This window comes from Microtus oregoni, unplaced genomic scaffold (genome assembly GCF_018167655.1).
Source record: "Microtus oregoni isolate MIOR12 unplaced genomic scaffold, Mior012 000038F_ref0000394, whole genome shotgun sequence".
Lineage (NCBI taxonomy): Eukaryota > Metazoa > Chordata > Mammalia > Rodentia > Cricetidae > Microtus > Microtus oregoni.
In genome coordinates, this window is record NW_024543097.1 from 11,552,682 (window position 1) to 11,573,109 (window position 20,428).

The 20,428-nt window shown below is 38.5% G+C and overlaps 1 protein-coding gene across 2 annotated transcripts in view; it reads left to right on the forward strand.

The window, feature by feature from the left end:
* The window catches only part of Tmem232 (transmembrane protein 232), a 256,911-nt gene that overhangs the window by 17,177 nt on the left and 219,306 nt on the right, over positions 1–20,428 (forward strand). The window contains exons 2-3 of one of the 2 annotated variants that reach the window (XM_041631893.1): positions 703–838; positions 20,131–20,242. In XM_041631893.1, coding sequence (XP_041487827.1) covers positions 720–838; positions 20,131–20,242 — 231 coding nt within the window. In that variant the 5' untranslated portion in view covers positions 703–719. Of the gene's footprint in view, positions 1–702; positions 839–20,130; positions 20,243–20,428 lie in introns of those variants that run through there. The other variant, XM_041631894.1, reaches the window with a different exon arrangement.

Here is a 20,428-nt window from a genome sequence, read left to right on the forward strand (position 1 = left end):
TTTGAAAGATAGTTCAGTATAAATGTGATTGATCTATTTCTTTACTCTCATTTCTGCATTAGATATTCCACTAAAGATAAATAGTGTGTCCCCAATTTGTTTATACATCCATAAAAATACGCTCGGGTGTTTTTCAAAAGGAAGCAAAAGATGGGTAGTAGGGATAGATGAGAAAGCATAACCCCAATGATCAAAAAGCAGGATATATAAACAGATGCTAACACATTGTCTCAAAAAACCCCAGTAAGCACGATGTTTCACGAACAGTCACCAGCATTTAGCAAAAACCCTGCTATATGCTAGTCCCTGTTGTGAACAACTGATGTATTCCATGCTACTCCCTTCTTAGACCCAGGACAGAGCTGCTCTCCCTGCTTACACGAAGAATCCAGCACAGAGCAGTGACGCAAACCCACTGGCCTTGGGTAGCCCACTTGCCTAGCCAGCTGTGCTGTTCCAGAAGTGGTTTTGCAAAGAAGACTTCCATTATAATAGACACGAATCATGTAAATGGATAAGCTTGCATAGTGACGTAATAGAAAACATTGGGTTTGGGCATGTTAGATTTGATTCCTACAAGTCAGTTTAAATCATCCCCCAGTATGCCTGGTTTCCTTCTTGATACATTGTATACGTTTTGCACATGATTTGTTAATTTGTATTATATTGTATTTTAACTGAGAATTTGCAATTTTTCTCCAGGTTTCTGATCTGTAACTATGCCTGTTCACAAGTCACCTGTGATCAATAAGTTTGGAGTAATATCTTCCACTTATCATGAAGAACTCTTGAAATCTAATTCTGAAAGTGCAAACAGAAAGAAAGGTCACAAACCAAGGTAAGTTTGAGATTTTATGCTATTTTATGTTGGGGCTCTAATTCATTATAGATAATTTTGAAAGTTTAAAAAAACTGTGAAATTTGCCTTTTTTTTTTCTTTTCTGGTCTTGTTTGGTTCTATCCCAGGTCTCTGGGCCATCAGTCTATGGTTCCTGATGCTCCAGGCAGTGTCAGGAGTGATATTTATGAACATGAAGCTTGGTCGTCTTGTGAGACTCCTAACAGTGGGAGCAGGGGCTGTCTCTGACTCTTTTGCCTGCTTTTGAGATTCTTTTCCTCCTACTGGGCTGCCTCATCTAGCCTTAATACATTGGGAGGTACCTGTTTTTTTTTTAATTTTTTATTGTTTTTATTGAGCTATATTTTTTCTCTGCTCCCCTTCCTTTCTCCCCACTCCCTTTCTACTCTTTCCCATAATCTCCATGTTTCCAATTTACTCAGGAGATCTTGTCTTTTTCTACTTCCCATGTAGATTAGATGGAGAGATACTTATTATTATTGCATCTTGAAATGCCATGTTTGGCCAATATCCCCTGGAGGCCTGCCTTTTTCTGAAAGGAAGTGGAGAAGGACTGGATGTTGGGGGAGGAGGTATGGGGAAGGGACTGGGAGGAGAAGAGGGAGGGAAAACTTCAGTCAGGATATGATGGATGAGAAAAGAATAATTAAAAAATTGTGAAATTATAAAAAAAAACCCACAGCTTTGTAACTGGAGATAAAAATGCAAAAGATTAATATTTTCCAATTAGTTTCATGTATTAAGTTAGCATATATTGCAAAAAGTTATGAATTATACATATTTTATTTGAGGTTTTATTTATTTATTTATTTATTATATATACTGTATTCTGTACCAGATCTCATTACAGATGGCTATGAACCACCATGTGGTTGCTGGGAATTGAACTCAGGACCTTCTGAAGAACAGGCAATGCTCCTAACCTCTGAACCATCTCTCCAGACCCTACATATTTTATTTGAAATAAACATTTTCTATATTTTCATATAATTTAAATTGCTACCAGATTCGTGAAATGCATGAGCAAAAACTTTTAATAATGGCTATTTTAGTTACTTTTAGTCTTTTGCTCTTAAATTGAGACAGAATAGAATTTTCCCATTTTAAATTTATTGGGATGTTTCTGAAGTGAGTGCAAGCGAAGTCTAGGAAAGAGAGCTGAGGCTCAGACTTTACAAACACAAGAAGTGACTTTTTCCTATGTTTATTTAATTTTTTTCAGTTGTTGTGGTTCTGGTTTTGTTCTAAAATCATACTAATCTGTATAAAAATGAGGGGAGGCAGGAAAAGTTATTATCTATCAAAACCTCATAGTGATATATATATCAGATAAGTAAGTAAAAATGATCTGTGTATCTTAACCATCAAAGACATTGGAAACAGAAACAGTAGGCCCGAGTGATGCTGACTTAGTAATTTTTTTACTCTTAGAAACCTAGCCAGCAGAAAAAAAGTCATTTTTATGAATATGATTACATTTAAAAGTTCAAGTTTCCCAGTGCTTAATATAGGAATGGCCAAATAAATGAAGTGCATATAACAACAGAAGATATTGGAAATAGTTGTAAGAAAAAAATAAAATTATTTTGTCATATTTAAAGGAGGTTCACAAGAAACTTGATGTTTCTAACTTAATATGTATCTCACTAACTTGTTATTTATACATCTCATGCATGTCTAGTTTATTGGTGACCAGAATTAACTTCAGATAACTTAAGGTCTCAGTAAGTGCTCAATACCAATTGTACCTATTGGATTCAATTTGAAACGGCTGTTCTTTAGCTTTTCTCCAGATCTGAGATACTCTCTTGTAGTCTCATCTTCTCACAAATCCATATCCCCAACACATTCAGAAAATCATTAAACTTTTCAGCTGTAGAAGCAAGCACATTGTGTCCCAGTTTTCCCTTTTCACTCTTTCCAAACTGACATCGTCAAGATCACAGAAGCGTGCTAGGGTAATGAAGTATATGCTTTCACTCCATGGTCTAACATTTACCTTGATGGTGATACAATTGGAAAGTAGCCTTACATAGCAAAAACAATAATCTGAGAACAGATCTTGCTGGTGACAACTGGCAGGATCTCCTACTCAATTTTTGCTAATGGCTTGTTGTGGGAAGTGCAGGCCTCTTCCCACAGCCCGGCTCCTGGCCGCTTGGCTAGCTTATACCCCAAAATAACAACACACAAATTATATTCTTTTAAACACTGCCTGGCCCATTAGTTTCAGCCTCTGAACCCATTTCTAATAATCTATGTAGCACTACGAGGTGTGCTTACCAGGAAAGATTCAGCATGTCTGACCTGGTGGCTGGCTGCATTGCGTCTGCCCTGGAGAGAGCTGCATGGCGTCTGAGCTCACTTCCTCTTCCTCCTAGCATTCTGTTCTGTTTACTCCGCCTATCTAAATTTTAACCTATCAGGGCCAAGGCAGTTTCTTTATTTAACCAATGACCTTCCTCCATCAATGGCTCCTCACCTAGATCTGTTTTCCCATTTGCTCACATCAATAGAATTTTTTGTAGGATACACAGTGAAGCGTTAAAGCACACATTGCTCAGATCTCTTTACTGTTAATGTGACTGTGGATGTGATCCCTGAAAGTGCCATGTTAGGAGAAGTTTTGTTATCATTTAATTTTGTCGCTTCCTTCAAGTGGGAATTAGGATGTGACCGCCGGCAGCTAGAGCAGATGCCTTGAGCCACAGAACGGAAGATGTGTGTTGAGGACAGCAAAGTGGCAAGAAAACAGAGTGTGGACCTCCTGCACAGACACTCTGACCTAGAAGGCATAGCTTGGGTCTTCTATCGAAAAATAAATGTTTGTCTTGATTACAACAGTTTTGCCACTTTCTATCCGTTGAACTCCTGCCTTTGCAAATGTGTTTCTAGGTTGTTTGCAACATTAATGTCTCTGTAACAAAGCTCCTAGCAATGTTCTACAGTCCCAGTTCATCTTTCTTCTCTTTCCAGAGGATTCAGTGATTACTTGACAGAACAAGACATTCACTTTTGGGCTTTGAACCAGTTGAATTAGTAGAGAATATTTACCTCTTACAGCCATTTTTTTCTGGGTTCTTACACATTCAAATATATAGAAAAGAGATGTTTATATGCATTACCGACAAATAGTATATTCTGACTTATCCCCCGTTCCTAACACCTAATTTTCTACTTGAACGGTCTAAATTTTAGTGTTCTCCAGCATAATGCCTTCTGATGGAAAGAAAATGAGAAAGCTCCTTGTCTTATTGCATTTTCTCCTTGGATGTTATTTCCATTATGCTTCTGTGAGTTTATTTCTGAGAAGTGATATTCCTGATTTCATCAGATGGTTCCTTGTGGCATCAGATTACCTCATGCGCAATGGAAAAATCACATGTATTTAATATTTAAGTTTTGCTTTAATTGATATTTTATACCTATTGTATATTGTGATAGCTTTTTTTATGAAGTGCATGTAATGTTCAAATCTGAACGCTCATCATTTCTTTGTACAGGTAGCCCTTGAATCCTTCATGATATTTCTGAGGTACATAATTTTTAAAGCTATACTTACCTTACTATTCTGTAATGCAGTAGAATTTATTCCCATCTCTTTGTTGATTGGTACCTGATAGTATCTTTCTCTATTCCCTTCCTTTCCCCCATTATAGACTTGATGATCACTCTCAAATTCAAGGAGACAAACTATGTTAGCTTCTACATATAACTGAAAAGATACTTCAAAGAGTATTTGTAAAGTATATAAATTTATAAAGTATAAAATATTACTCCAATTAGTACAATGTCTCTTAGTTACATTGTATTGCTGAAAACGACAGGATTTTATTCTTTTTATGGCAGACTAACATTCCACTGTGTGCTTATATCATATTTTCTTTATTCATTTATTCTAAAGTGGGTCTTCCTTTGGCTCCTGGAACTGCTGGGCTATCTGATAGTTCTATTTTTAGCTTATTTCTCTCTTATTTCTTTGTTTCTAAGAATATTGACACTCTTTCAATAATGACTATTCCAGTTTCTACATTCACCCACAGTGAAAACAGTTTACTTTTCTTCATATTTCACTGATATTTTTTGCCTACAAACATTCCCATCCTGTCAGGGTAAAGTGGCATATTATTATGGTTGGGATTTCTATTTCCCTGATTATTACTGATGCTAAGAATTCTTTCTTCAAATTTGTTGGCTATTTATGTTTCTTCCTTTCTTAAAAAATGAATATCTATCCAGATCATCTCTCCATCTTGTTGTTACGTTGCCTAGTTTTACTATTGTTGAGCTGTACACATTGCACATATCTGCCCTGGTCAAATGTCTCTTTTGCAGATCTCTTATCCCTGTCTCTTGGCTCTTTTTCCAGCTTCTAATTCTTTTCTTTGTTGTGTCAATTTGTAATCATTTCATCTCTATTGCTTTTGTTGTCTGTGTTTTGGGGATGTCATCCAAAAAGTCTTGGTGTGTACCAGTGTTTCCTCCATATTTTCTCCCAGTATCTCACAAAGTACTGCATTTAGTTCTTTGATCTATTTTGATTTTAGTTCTGTGTTTGCAGTCAACTTTTATCTTTGGCATAGGGGTGTCCAGTTTTCCCAGTACTGTTTATGGAGAATCTGTCATTTCTTCAATATATGTTCTTGGTATCTTTGTGAAAAATCATTAGACTGTAAGCACACAAAGGTATTTCTGGGTTCTCTGTCCTGTGGATATGTGTATCAGTAGTTTTGGAAAATCATTCACGTATGAACCTGTCAGTCTTGTCATTTCGCTTCCAGTGAATAATAGGAGAAATGAAAAGGATGAAGTACGTGGGTGTCTTTTCTTGTTGAATTAAATATATTACTATTTATACATGTATATAATATATTTAGATCCAGCCTACCCCTTATTTCCTCCCCTCAATTCCTTCCCTATCTCTGATTCTTCTACTTTTCCCTGAAGGTCCGTCCTTTCTTAAGCAAAATATTTCAAGCAAAGTTTGTCTTTGTTATTTAAATACAGTTAATGAATTCAAATACAGTTACCCATTTAACTAAATCTCTTTGAGATCAATAGTAACATCTGAGGATAGATGAAATTAAACTTTAGAAGTTTGGGTGTTTTAAACTGTGCTTCAGAAGAACAACCTTGAGAGTCCTGTACTATTACTAAACTCAGAAGAGAAAGTTTGTAAGTTCAAGAGCAAACACTTGGAAAGGAAAGCATTCTGAATATTCTTCTAAATGTCTTTTGCTAAAAATTCAGTTTGTATTAACAACCTTTCCTTCCCATGTTGGCTTAGAATTCCACTTACTAGTAGCTATTAAGTTGGAGGACCTACACTGTCAAAGTGTTTACTAAGACTGCATTGTGAATTTAAAATCTAAAGACATGTCAAAATGGAATTAGAGACCATATCAGATCACAAGTGATATGAAAGGTGAGTCCTTCTTGTTCTGGTTTCGTACTGTAAAGCCCGTTGGACATGCACAGTGTGAAGATGCTGCAGTCACTCACACAAGTCAAGTGTGACAGAAGGTATTTCCGGTGTCTGACCTCAGAAGCCCAGGCCAAGATCAGTGAGTCAAGCTTGACCAATTCAGGGGAGCGCTGTGTTCACACTGCTGTGCACCCCATATCACTGACTTGACTACTTATTTATCTTCTTCAAGTTAATTAATCTGTCCTAGAGAACCTGCTGCACCTACATGCATCATGGCTGTAGCAAGGGGCTGACCTCATTCATCCCGTGGACACTTTTGATTTCTAGGAGAAGCAATATTCAATAATTTGAAATTGCTATCTGAGGTAGTTTGCATGTAATTGCCCCCATTGTGGATGTGGGATGCCCCTCTGTGTGTTGTGAATATATTTTATTACCATTGGTTAATACAGAAGCTGCTTTGGCCTATGGCAGGGTAGAATATAGCTAGGTGGGAAATCCAAGCAGAGAAACAGGGAGAGTGTGTGTGTGGGGGGGAGGGAGGGGAGCCAGCAGCTGCTGGAGGAGTAAGACACCAGAGCATTACCAGTAAGCCACAGCCATGTGGTGATGTGTAGATTATTAGAAATGTGTTAATTTATAGAGAGCTAGTCAGTAAGAAGCCTGAGCCATTGGTCAAACAATTATAATTAATATTAAACCTCCAAATGATTATTTTATAAGTGGCTGCGAGGACTGGTGGGCAGGAGAGAAATCAGTCCAGCGAAACCAGACAGGACAGAGGGAAAGTCTCCAGCTACCTTTGGTGCCCAATGTGGTACATGAACCCATGACCCTGAGATTAAGAGCCTCATGCTATACAGACTGAGCATGGTCTCCATGTTTAAAGTTTCTTCTTCCCAGAGATGGTCCTTCAGGGTTCCTGCTTCATGAAAATGTCCATCAGACCATATTACCTTTAGGAAAGTTCAGCAGTCATTTTTCTATGGATCCTGAATATCCAGTTCACACAACAAAACATTAAAAAGTTCAGGCAAGAGCAGTTTCTTGCCCAAATGGCTAATAAACTCCATAAGGTGCCTCTTTGATGCCCATCTTCCTCTTGCAGTAATTGATGCTGCTCGAAGCAGACATGTCTCATTGTTGAGAAAAGTCTAAGTTCTTAAAACATTTTAAATGCCATACTCTATAGGTCTTTGAAAGGTTTGAAGAATATTTATCTATCTGAGATATATCTCTTTATATCTAGACAACATAACAATCATGACTATAAGTTTGACTATTATAGATGGCTATCTATTAATATGTAATTTTAATTATACATTACATTTTTAAATGAGCTATATAATCATAATACCTTAAACAAGAGTAGAAATATACATATAACAAAATTGACCTTAAATTTGTATCAATGAACCAAAGTCCATACCAATGTAAAGTGTTCTTTTCCATATCATATTCCCCCCTGCCTTTTTAGAAAGAGATTTACTGTGACTATTAACCACTTCTAGTTAACCCCCTTTAAATGAAAACAAACATTTATAAACAATTATTTTGGGAATTTGGGCACAGTTTTTTCTAAACTCCTTCCTGATGTCTGATTGGTGAAGTATTTTTAGAGTTTATGGAGACCTTTTCGGGGGTCTTGTTCCATAAAACCACATTAGCCTGGAAGGAATCCACAAGTTCCCATCCTCTGTAGAAACAAAAGCAGAATCTCTTTTCCAAAGTAACATATCCTTAGACTCAAATTTTGAAGTCAAGATGCCTTTGAAATATATGTATATCAGTTTAACTTAGCAGTCTCCAGAATCAAATATCTTTCTGCAGTCAGGAAATTCAAAGAAAACACAATAATATACACAATCTGACTCTGTGTATTTTCTATTTTTATGTAGCTTTTTTCTCTATTTCTTTTTTTTATATTTATTATCTTTATTCCTTTAATCTATGTCTGTCAGTACTCTTTTATATTATATTATTTTTACTGTCTCTTTAAAGACTTTGTTTTATTTTTGCTTATTTTTATAACTGTCTGTACTCTCTTTTTTTTTCTTAAGCTTACATACATTTTTTAAAACACTCTGTGATCCATTATTTTTGTCTAAATCTATCTTTATTGCATATCTATCTATAATCATTTTTTGACCAGGAACATTTTCTAAAAATGCTTATCAGGTGTGGCTATGACTAAGGCTGCAACTTTGCCTGTTGGTTCTGGCCCCATCTAACATGGCAGAGGTGTGTTCACTTCTGCAAGCCATGCTCACCACCCCAGCTCCAGGGACGCAGCAGGCCTATGTTGCCATTGAGAACTTGTAGCACTCTGCTCACAAAGACTTACTGCTCTGTAGCAGGATCCCCCGAAAGAGCCAAAGCCATTCCTGCTGCCAGCACACACCATGCCGTTTTTTGCTGCTAATGCTGAGTCAGGAAGCCTTCTCTTAAGGGAACCACTCCTCTGCTCACCACCAGAAACAGAGCCTATCTGAAAATATGCGGCTACCAAGAAGCTCCAATTGACTCTTGTTTTTGTGGGTCTAGAATTCCCCTCTCCCCATTTTTTAAGTATTCTTAGGCATTTTATTTTTAGGTCTTATGTGGATCCATGTCCCAGATGGTGGGTGCCAGTTTGCAAACAGAGACTGTGCCTGAGTTTCCAGGCTCCCCAAACCCAAATAATTACACAGAAACTATATTAATTATAACACTGCTTGGCCAATGGCTTAGATGTATTTCTACCTAGCTCTTATGTCTTAAATTAACCCATTTTATTAATCTATGTATTACCACGAGGTTGTGGCCTACAGGTAAGGTTCCGGTGTCTTTCTCCTTTGGTAGCTACATGGCATCTCCAAAATGTACAATGTGAGGAAAAAAGAGATACCATGAAGTAGAACTCAACAAAGTCTTGTGTTCAAGGAGTTAAATCTTAGAGCCAGGTGTGATGGTACACACATTTAATCTCAGCACTGGGGAAGCAGAGACTGGTGAATCACTGAGTTTGACACCAGCTTGGTCTACAGAACAAGTTCCAGAGAGCCAAAGTTAGGTAGTGAAGGAAACCATGAAAACTAGAAAGCTGATAAAGATGTAATTGAACAAGTGGCCATGTTCCAGCCCTGGCAAGCAGCAGAGCTTCCTTGGCTAAGGAAAGCTGCTGAGGCCAGGCTTGTGTCAGGGGTGTTCCCTGAATGAAGGCCTAAAGGGGCCATTGTGTGAAGCTGTGAAGGTGAAGCCTGGATTACCTAGGAGACCCCAAGATGCCAGAGTTGTAGGATACCTGCAAAGAAGAGCTACTAATAAAGAGTGGAAAAAAATCCAAGAGAAAGAAGTGTGTTGTAGTTCACAAAAGCTGAAAAAGAGCTGCAGATCTGAAGAGCATTTTGACATCAGACATCAGATATGGAGATGCAGAGTTTGGAGTTTGCTCAGCTGTTTTTTTTTTTTTTGAGACAGAGTTTCTCTGTAGCTTTGGAGCTTGTTGTGGAACTAGCTCTTGTAGGTCAGGCTGGCCTCGAACTCACAGAGATCTGCCTGCTTCTGTCTCCTGAGTGCTGGGATTAAAGGCATGCACCACCACTGCCCGACTTCCTAGCTGGTTTTTAGTATTGCTCTGGTCCAGGAATTTTATACTATGCTCTCTTCACTATGTTCTGGAATAGTAATATATAGCCTGTGACATATGTTGGAAGTATGTGATCTGCTTTTTGATTTTGATTTTATAGGGGATTACAGTTAAGAGATTACATGAATCTCAGAAGAGACTTTGTAATATTATTTGTAATATATTACTCTTTTCCAAAGTAATATATTCTTAGACTCAAATTTTGAAGTCAAGATGCCTTTAAAATATATGTATGTCAGTTTAACTTAGCAGTCTCCAGAATCAAATATCTCTCTGCAGTCAGGAAATTCAAAGAAAACACAATAATATATAATCCAGACTCTGTGTATTTTCCATTTTTTATATTCCATCTTTACATGGTTTATTTATTTTTATTCTGTCTTTTTAAAGAATTTACCTTTTTTTTCTTTTTATATTGATTTTTTATTGAGCTTTACATTTTTCTCTCTCCCCTTTCTGCTTCTCCTCTCCCCCCCTTCAACCCTCGCCTAAGGTCCCTGTAGCGGCGTAAACGAATGCAGACAGATTGTAAAAATATATATAGTTTTAATGTAGAAATAGACTTACAGAACCACCGTTCCCGTGGAGACCAGGAAAGCAGAAGCAGCGGCTGGGAGCACCTTGCCAAATTTATAGGCAGACATTAGCCCGAGGCGAACACGCCCCCCAAGGGGCGGGACTTATCCCTACATCTCCCCTTTTTGTCTAAATAAGACAGAACCAAACCAAATACAACTGTATACAATAACAACAAATAATAAATATAACAAACAATATTGAGAACAAAAGCTTTGCTAAACATTCTATCTCAAGGAATCCAAATAATGTAGAGAGTAACTACAATTATATAATCTTCAACTCCGTCAAAGATCTGAGAAGGGAATAAACACTACTCAACAAACGAGATATATCCAAAATGTGCAACAATTGACAGAGACAACTGACTACCTGGGCAATCACCCAAAGTCTCGTTTGCAACGTTGAGTCAACCAATTTTGGCTAAGGCCGAACATAACTGACATACCATTATTAAAGGCAAGGAACTTTTCAAAACTATCTTACCCTGTCTTGGCAGGATATGACAGTCCTGTTTTATCCATTGATGCACGCTCTGTATCTCTGCCAGTGGTTGAGGTATGGGCATTTCTTTGCCCAAAGGCCAGTTCTGCCAAATAGAAAGGCTCCAGATGGAGTGTCTTTGGTGCTCAACATTCTCTCGGGAATAGAGCGGTGTTGCCAGGAGCAATTGTGTCTCACTATCACGAAACTCTGAGTTAGATTAAAGGCCATTTTCTACAGCTCTTTGAAGAGGTCGAAGATTATCTATCTATACTGAGTATAATCTCAATCTATACTGAGTATAATCTCTATATATCTAGAGAACCTGATTAGTCTAATTATAAATGACAAACTTAGATGACTATTTATCTATATAATTCTCAATATCTATCTAACTTAAAGACTAAGACAATAAACAACTGTGTAATAAATGAGGATAATGACCTCCAAATATAAACACTGTACAAATATACATTGCAATATGGCAAATATATATCAATACACAAACATTATATAATATAATATCCATTCTTTAGTTGAGGAGCATTTAGCTTGTGTCCAGGTTCTGGCTATGACAAACAAAGCTACTATGAACATAGTTGAGCACATGTCCTTGTGGCACGATTGAGCATCCTTGGATATATACCCAAAAGTGGTATTACTGGGTCTTGAGGAAGGGTGTTTCTTAATTTTCTAAGAAATCGCCACATTGACATCCAAAAGGGGTTGTACCAGCTTGCATTCCCACCAGCAATGTAGAAGTGTTCCCTTTTCCCCAGAACCTCTCCAGCATAAGTTGTCATCAGTGTTTTTGATCTTGGCCATTTTTACAGGTATAAGATGGAATCTCAGAGTTGTTTTGATTTGCATTTCTCTAATGACTAAGGATGTTGAACATTTGCTTAAGTGTCTTTCAGCCATTTTAGATTCCTCTGTTCAGAGTTCTCTGTTTAGGTCTGTACTCCATTTTTTTTTATTGGATTATGTGTTCTTTTGGTGACCAATTTCTTGAGTTCTTTGTATATTTTGGAGATCAGACCTCTGTCTGATGTGAGGTTAGTTAAAATCTTTTCCCATTCTGTAGGCTGTCATTTTGTATTGTTGACCATGTCCTTTGCTTTACAGAAGCTTTTCAGTTTCAGGAGGTCCCATTTATTAATTGTTCCTCTCAGTGTCTGACTGCTGGGGTTTTATTTAGGAAGTGGTCTCCTGTGCCAATGCATTCAAGTGTACTTCCCACTTTCTCTTCTATGAGGTTCACTGTGGCTGGCTTTATGTTGAGGTCTTTGATCCATTTGGTCTTGAGTTTTCGGCATGGTAATAGATATGGGTCTATTTTCATTCTACATGTTGATATCCAGTTATGCCAGCTCCATTTGTTACATATGCTTTCTTCTTTTTCCATTTGATATTTTTTGAAGAAGCTGTATCTTCATAGATGATATACTGACTAGAATTCCAGTTCTGTGTAGAGGTGTTATGTTGCAGGTTCGAAGGCTACTTACTGTATCTTAGCCTAGTTCTTGCCTCAGGACAGCTGCGCGTTGTTCACCCCTGCATCAGAACTAGCCCCCTGTGACTAGAAGAATAGTGGAATCTTAGAGCTCAGCAGACACTTAGCTTCTACCAACCCCAAAGCTCAGAGAACATCGTGGGCCCATAGAAAAGCTTCCCCATCTTCCTGTACCTGTTAGTGCACCACCAATGTATTTGAAATTTGTCTTGATTAATGTACTTTCTCGCTTCTGTAAAACTATAAAACTTCATGAAACTGCTTCCACATTGGAACATGGGATTTGGGGTAACCTAAATCTATGTTCAGCCAATCCTTTAAAGTTTCTGGAGAAAGGATTGGACTGGGCCAGTTCAAGTGAGATTCATTCAACAGTGGCCAGAGGGTGCAGACATATGGGCCAAATAGGGAACACCAGTCAGCAGGCATTTTGAATAACAGTTTTCTCTGTCAATTTACATACGCCTTGAATCCTACTTGCTAGTCTCCTAGATAGCTTTTTGTCATTTTTATTCTATTTTTTTTTCTCTCTTGGATTCATTCACACATCTCCTCTTGGCTTTTGTTTTCCTCTTAGGAATTTTCTACTTGAAATGTCTTGGCTTTAACTATCACTGACGCAGAGGGGAAATTAGATTTTTACTTGCGGGTTTTTATCTCCTTTTCAATGCCTGCCTCATGAATATAATGTATGGCTGTCTCATAGGAACAAAACAAACCAGGCACATCTTGAGTAGTATAAATAACCTGCCTAAGTTCTTCCTGTCTGCTTCTCATGGTGTTCTCATCCCATGCAGGCTAAAAACCTCGAGCCCATCTGCGTGCCCAGCTCACAATCTCCTTTTCCCCCTTAGACCTCAAGCCTTTTGGGTTTAGCTTTCTAGATTTTAGCTTGATTTCACATGGTTTCCCTTGGCTTCTGCCCAATCTCTCTCCGCTGTGCGACTCTGAACCGGAAGTAGCAGAGAAAGGGTTGGGACTGGACAGTGTCTGCTCTTCAGTCCTCCAGACCCTGTCCTACCGTGGGTGTGCAAGTTCAAGCACCAGGCTTTTCCTGAATTGTCGACGGAAAATAGTCATGTTTATAACTTACCCAGCACCAGGTTTATGCCAGCAAACGTGCAGGTGTTCTGGGCTACTGCGTTTTAAATTCCTGGGAGAGAGGGTCTCTGTTTCAATAGATGGGAAACTGCAGCTCACCTATAGTGGGTCACCAGAGGGTGGTAAATTCTCATGGCATTTCACTACTCTTTCCTAGTATGTCTCATCTCGTTAAGCGAAATGTTGTGCAGTATGGTGTGGTTTGAATGCTAACAGCCCGTACCGGCGTGCAGGTCTGAGTGCTTGGTCCCTAGTAGGTAGAATTATTTTGTGAAGGGTTAGGTGTAGCCCCATGGGAGGAGGGGTGTCGCTGGGGGTGCACTTTAGATTTCAAAAGCTCGCACTACTCTCTGTTAACTTTTTGTCATGCGCCTGTCTGTCAGCATCATGCCTGCCGGCCTGCCGCCACATTCCCTGCCATGACGGTCACGGAGTCCAGCCCTCTGACACTGTAAACAAGCCCTCAAATAAATGCTTTTTCTTATAAGAGTTGCCACGGTCATGGTGTCTCGTCCAGCGACAGAACAGTTAGAGCATATCAAGCACCATGTTTCTTTCCCAGACTGCCAGCTTCCCGACGCCGGTTCTCATTCTTCAGCTAGCTCTCCTTGGAGCTAGCATAATCTTCATTACGTTCTTATGAATGAACTGAATTGCTGTTGATATAAATAGTCAGCTTGGATTAGGTATCTATGCAACCAGGAGACTTTAGTGTGTTTGCTTTCTATGTAAAATTTAAACGATGGTCTTTGTGGGCTGCCTGTTAAACAAGATTGTACGTTTCATTCCTGGAATAGATTGAGTTTATCTTTGTGAAATCCTTTGATATTTTGAAGAAATTGGAATGTAGGAAGCTAAATTATATTTTATTTTTTAAATGCCTGTACAAATCTTTTACCATTCCTCCTGTGGCTTATTATATATTATATGCTTATATTATATATTATTAGTAGAAGGGTTAATTTGTTCTATTTTCAATGGGAAAGAAATAGTTAAAAATAGCTGTATTTATCACCTGTTTAATATTTATTAACATAATCTGTGGGAGATCAATTAGGGAATTCAATATCTGTACTGAAAGTAAGAAATTATTAACTTTGCATATTCCCAATGGAGCATTACAGCCACAACCTGCACTGAAAAATAATGGACAAAATAAAATTGTTTATAAGATGTTCTAAGCACATGAATTTGAATTAGCTGTTATTTTTAATCCCAGGACTTTCTGTTGCTTTAGAAAGAAATGCATCTCTGAGTTTATGAGGAAGTCAAAGTAACATATTTAATTTCAGAAAATAAAATTTAAATTTATATTTAAAACCTTGGGTAGTATGTTTATAGGTATACTTGGGGGTGTCCATGTTTGGTATGAGGGAAATCTTTTCAAGTTCATTAATATTGTTTTTTTATGAAGACATATATGTTGCAAACTTCTACAGATGATTCTGAGTGATACTACAAAAAGAGCCCCAGGAGATTGAGGTGCAACTTATTTATTTATTTAATTAATACATTGACTAATTAATTTTTTGGTTTTTTTCAAGACAGGGTTTCACTGTGTTGTGTAGCCCTGGCTGTCTTGAAACTCTCTCTGTAGACCAGGCTGGCCTCAAATTCATTCACAGAGATCTTCCTGCCTCTGCCTCCTGAGTGCTGGGATTAAAGGCATGCACCACCACCGCCTGGCTGAGTTGCCGCTTGTTTTAAATATTGTTTTTTTTTTTTACTTTGAAACATATGCACTTCAGTGTGATATTTAAGCCTTCTTTTTCTTTTTATAATACAATGTACACTCTGTACATTTTAATCAGCATATATAAAGTAAATACCAGATGTTCATTAGGCAAATTTATATATGTTAATCTATATTTAATTAATGACAATGGATAATATATATTAATAACATACACATACATACATACATACATAACAATATAGAGAAACTCAAGCTACAGCCATGAATATTAGATAGCTGCATCAGTATTAAAACACGGAACATATTTCTGTGATCTTACAGCTAGACCTTAGATGAGTTCTTGAGGCTTTGTAATTGCATATTTCCAAGTACATTCTCTTCATCTCTGCTGCTGTCATCACTTGTCCCTTCGAGTTGGCCTCATCTAATTCCTGTCATTGTGCCCAGCCTCCCACTGGTCCCTGTTTCTACACTCACCCACTTGTTCTCTGAACAGCAGCCTCAGAGTTCTTTTTAGGCACGCAAATGTCATCTTTTCGTGCTCTAATTTAAACTCCGCACTCCCTTCCAATCACGTCAGAAATAAAATTCTAACACTACCTCACAGTCTAAACACCTCCCAAGATTCCAGGCTACCTTCTGTCTAAGAGAAAATTCTTTCACATTTTGTTTTCACATTAAGAGAAAATTCTTAAACAATAAAGGAGAAACACAATTGTGTATACCCAGGAAAATTTAATGTGTGTTCACACTCAGTGTAGCAGTGAAAAAAAAAACTGTTACGTTAAGACAAACATACATGCAAAGAGTGTGTAAATATTTAGTTTGTATATTCCCCTCCTTATTTTTAAAAGAAGGATTGGTTTATTTATCAGAGCATCCATATTTTATTTGTTCTCATTTTTATTGACTCGTTGAGAATTTCATACAATGTGCTTCGATCATAATCACCCTCCTCTAACCCCCCAGGACCAGTCCTTCTCACCACCCACCCAACTTTGTGTTCTCTCTCTCTTTCTTGAGACTCATTAGATCCCGTTGGTGCTGCCCATCTATTCTGGGCTCTGTGGTCTTCTACTGGAGCACACTCAGCCTGTCAGGGGCTGCACTCTCAGAGAAACCCGACTTTCCCTCTTCCAGCAGCCATCCTGGTTAGCACGCCCACTCCTCTTCTCGGAGCTGGGATTTGGTGTGGTGTGAGTTTGCACAGGTCTTGTGTGTGTTGTCACTATCATTGTGAGCCCATCTGTTTAATTGTCTTGCTCTGTCCACAAAACATCGTTCCCCTGCAGTCACCCACTCCCCTGACCCCCTCTTACACAGTGATCCCTGAGCCTTTGGTGGGGTTGTGATACAGATGTCTCATTAAGGGTTGAACATTCTGCAATCATTTATTCCCTGCACCTTGATGGGTTGTAGGACTTTGTATTCATCATCATCTACTGCTAAAAGAAGCCTTTCTAATGATGGCTAAGAAAATAAATGCATTATCATGTAGGTGTAGCAGTACAGCATCAGTTGGCTTAAATGATAACTGTTTAGCAGAACAAGAGTAGTAGCATCATCCCTGGGTCCGATGGCCTGTCTAGCTACAGGCCCCTGACCCAACAATAGTGTAAGATCTGGTTTTTATCTTATGGATTAGTGATTAAATCTGATCAGGAAGTAGTGGACTTCTTCTATGATGTTCATGCAACTATTCCACCAGTGGGTGTGTCTTGCCAGGCCATCATTGTTACAGCTGGGTTCACAGTTGGGGAAGAGTCATGGTGAGCTCTGTGAAAGCTCGCCAAGAGGGATAAAAACGTTCAGGCGAGCACCTACTTGGTTTCTCCAAGTTTTGTGACTCTGGCACATGGTGCTTTCCACAGTGCTTGCCAGACTTTTTTTTCTTTTTCTTTCTTTTTGATGATTAAATTAGTTCTTGATAATTTCTTACATGTATATAATGCATTCTCTCCCCCCAAAGCCTTCTCTTATCCCCCTCTCATCCCTACCACCTCCACCCTGTCCTTTTCCCAGATTCATGGTTTCTGGTTTTGTTGTGTGACTCATTTGCTTTCAGTGGGGTCATTTCTGTGACGATTTGATTGAAATTATCTACTGGAGCTTGGTGGAATCACTAGTCAACACACAACTGCATACAATGACTCTTTCTTGCCCTGAATCTATCTGTAGAAAATAGGTTAGCAGCAAAGGAGAGCCCTCTTCCTAATATCTAGGCTGCTTCCAATTCCTAGCTATTATGAAAAAGATCATCATAGAACACGGATGAGGAAGTATCTCTGTAGTTGGATGTAAAGTCCTTTGGGTATATGTTCAAGAGTGGTGTAACTGGATGTTGAGGTAGATCCATTAAACTGCTACATTGATTTCCACAGTGGCTATACAGTTTGGACTCTTACCATTTATGAAAAGTGTTTCTCTTTTCCTACATCAACACTAGTGTTAGCTCTCATTTTTTAAAAGATTGTTTATTTTTTTATTTTGATCATTCTGACTGGGGTAAGATGAAATCTCACAGTAGTTTTAATTTACATTTTCTTGAAGGCTAAGGATGTTGACCATTTCTTTGTTTGTCAACTATTTGTATTTCATCATTTGAGAAATTTCTTAGTTTGTACTCCCCTTTTAAAACTGGTTTATTTGTTTAACTGATAGTACGTGTTTTAGCTCTTTGTATATTTTAGGTAACTGTCTATTGGAGGTGAAATTAGTTAGAATCTTTTCTCATTCTGTCATCTGCTGCTTTGCCTGAATAATAGTATCCTTTCCCATGCAAAATCTTGTCAGCTTCATGAGGTCCCAGTTATTAATTGTTGGTGTTAGCACTTGTGCTGTTGGTGGTCTGTTCAGAAAGTCTTTTCCTGTGCCAGTGAGTTCAAGGCTACTCCCCACTTTCACTTCTATCAGGTTCAGAATATCTAGTTTTATGTTGAAGTCCTCAATCCATTTGAAGTTGAGTTTTGTGCAAGGTGATAAGTATGGATCTATTTGCATTCTTCTATGCCCAGCCATTCTATTTGTCTAATATAAATTTTTTGAAGGTGGAGTGCAATCTTCTGTAGTGTGATTTGAGATTAGGGATGGTGATACCTCCAGCAATTCTTTTATTATTCAAGATTGTTTTAGCTATACTTTTTTGTATTTTTATATGAAGTTGAGATAGTTTTTTTTCCAATATCTTGAAGAACTATGTTAGAATTGCATGGAGCCTGTAGATTGCTTTTGTTTGAATGGCCATTTTCACTATATTAATGCTTCTACCGAGACCACCATCCGAGGACTTAGAGAATGCCTTATCTACCATTAGGGTAGACTACACAGTATTGCTTCTGACCAAGAAAGTCACTTCACAGCCAGAAAGTGCGACGGAGGGCCCCCAATCATAGCTTCATTCATCTTACTACATTCTCCACCATCCTGAAGCAGCTAGCCAGACAGAACAATAATTCTAGTACCAATCAAATGACAGTAGCCCAGAGGGCTGGAACAGGGTTTTCGTACGAGCCTAGGTATTGACACGTTGTAGGTTTTTCTTGTCAGGCTTTCTTTATCTCACCAGCACCCACATAAAGACACAGAGACTTAATTACAAAAGCTTGGCCTTTAGCTTTAGGCTTGCTCCCACTAACTTTTGTAACTTAAACGAACCTGTGTCTAGTCACCTACATCCTGCCGTTTGGCTCTTTACCTGTCCTCCCCTCTGTATGTCCCGCATCTCCCTGGTGAAACCCTGCTGAGCCAGATTCTAACCCTCATGTCCCCTCTCTGCCCGGAAGTCCCGCCTACTCTTTCCTGCCCAGCTCTTTATTAAACCAATCAGAAGGCATCTTAGGCAGGTGAGGCAAAACACGTCTTCACGCCGTGTAAACCAATATCCCACCACGTTGATGTGTATTGACATTGTACAATAGACTTATCTGATTTGAATCTTCATTCTATAATTGAAATTTCTATACCCAGATGCTTACTCTCCCATCTCCACTTGTCTGACTGCTGTGGTCTCAACACCTGTCCCATCCTGAACTTATTCTCTACCCCTTATGTCACGTATGTAACCCTAGCAGATTTCATCCCTTCAGTAAGTAGCAGTTCTGTCCTTTCAGTGAGACAGTTTAATCATGACTCCTTTCTTAAGCCTAGTGGACAACTCTTCGGTCAGCCCAAAGTTAAGTGTTTACATTATCCAATCTCTTCTCTTTCCTTCCATCACTGCGGTCCTGGTCGGAACCATCATTATCTCTTGTCTAACCACATGGGTGACTATCGCTGTAGATGTGCCCCACTTCCTCCTCTCCAGCTCTCAGCTGATCACAGAGCAGCCTTGGGAAGGGCCCTAAGGCCTGCCACTCTCTAGAAGAAGCCCTGTAATGGCATCTCCCTCATGCACCGTCACCCTGGTTACTCCAGCTGGTTTTGCTCCATGTACCTTTTCTCCCTTGACACTTCCTTTAGCCATAGTTGTAATGAACCCACACGGAGGGAATACAGAGTTAGCTTAAGTGGGACCAACACTGATTGATGTGAGGAGATAAATCAGCCTTCAGCATAACTGAAGCTGTGCTCGACTTTACCAGTGAAGGAAATATCCAAGAGACTGCTGGCAACCATTTCAGGAATTTTTTTTTTCTTTCCCACAAGACAAATGCCTTTGAAAATGAGAATTTGTTTCTCAGTAAATCTGGGTGATGTGCTCGGGGATCTTTGATGTTACTGATCTTGTTTGTCTGTGAAACATTATAATTAAAAAAGGTAAAGTACTTTTCCTAGAACAGCTCACCCACTAGAGGATGATGAATTAAAATTTGAAAACAACAGCTATAATTATTGCTTTTCCGCACAGGCCGTCATTTTCAATCACCAAAGAGTTCATATTGAAATTCAACCACACACAGAATCCAGTAGAGCAGGAAGAATTGCTGGAACAAGCTAGAAGACTCCTTCTCAGGTGTAAGGTAAGGGTCAGTTTCATGGTTTCTCTGCAAGTAAACGTTGTTTTGTAGTCGGTAAATGATGGGTAATTTTGTGTAATATTGAGAGAAAAAGTAAGGAGGTGGGTACAGACAGCTACCTTTGACTGCAAGTAGGTAGAGCTAAAATATTAACATCAATTAAATGTGAAGTTTTTAACCAAATAGTTT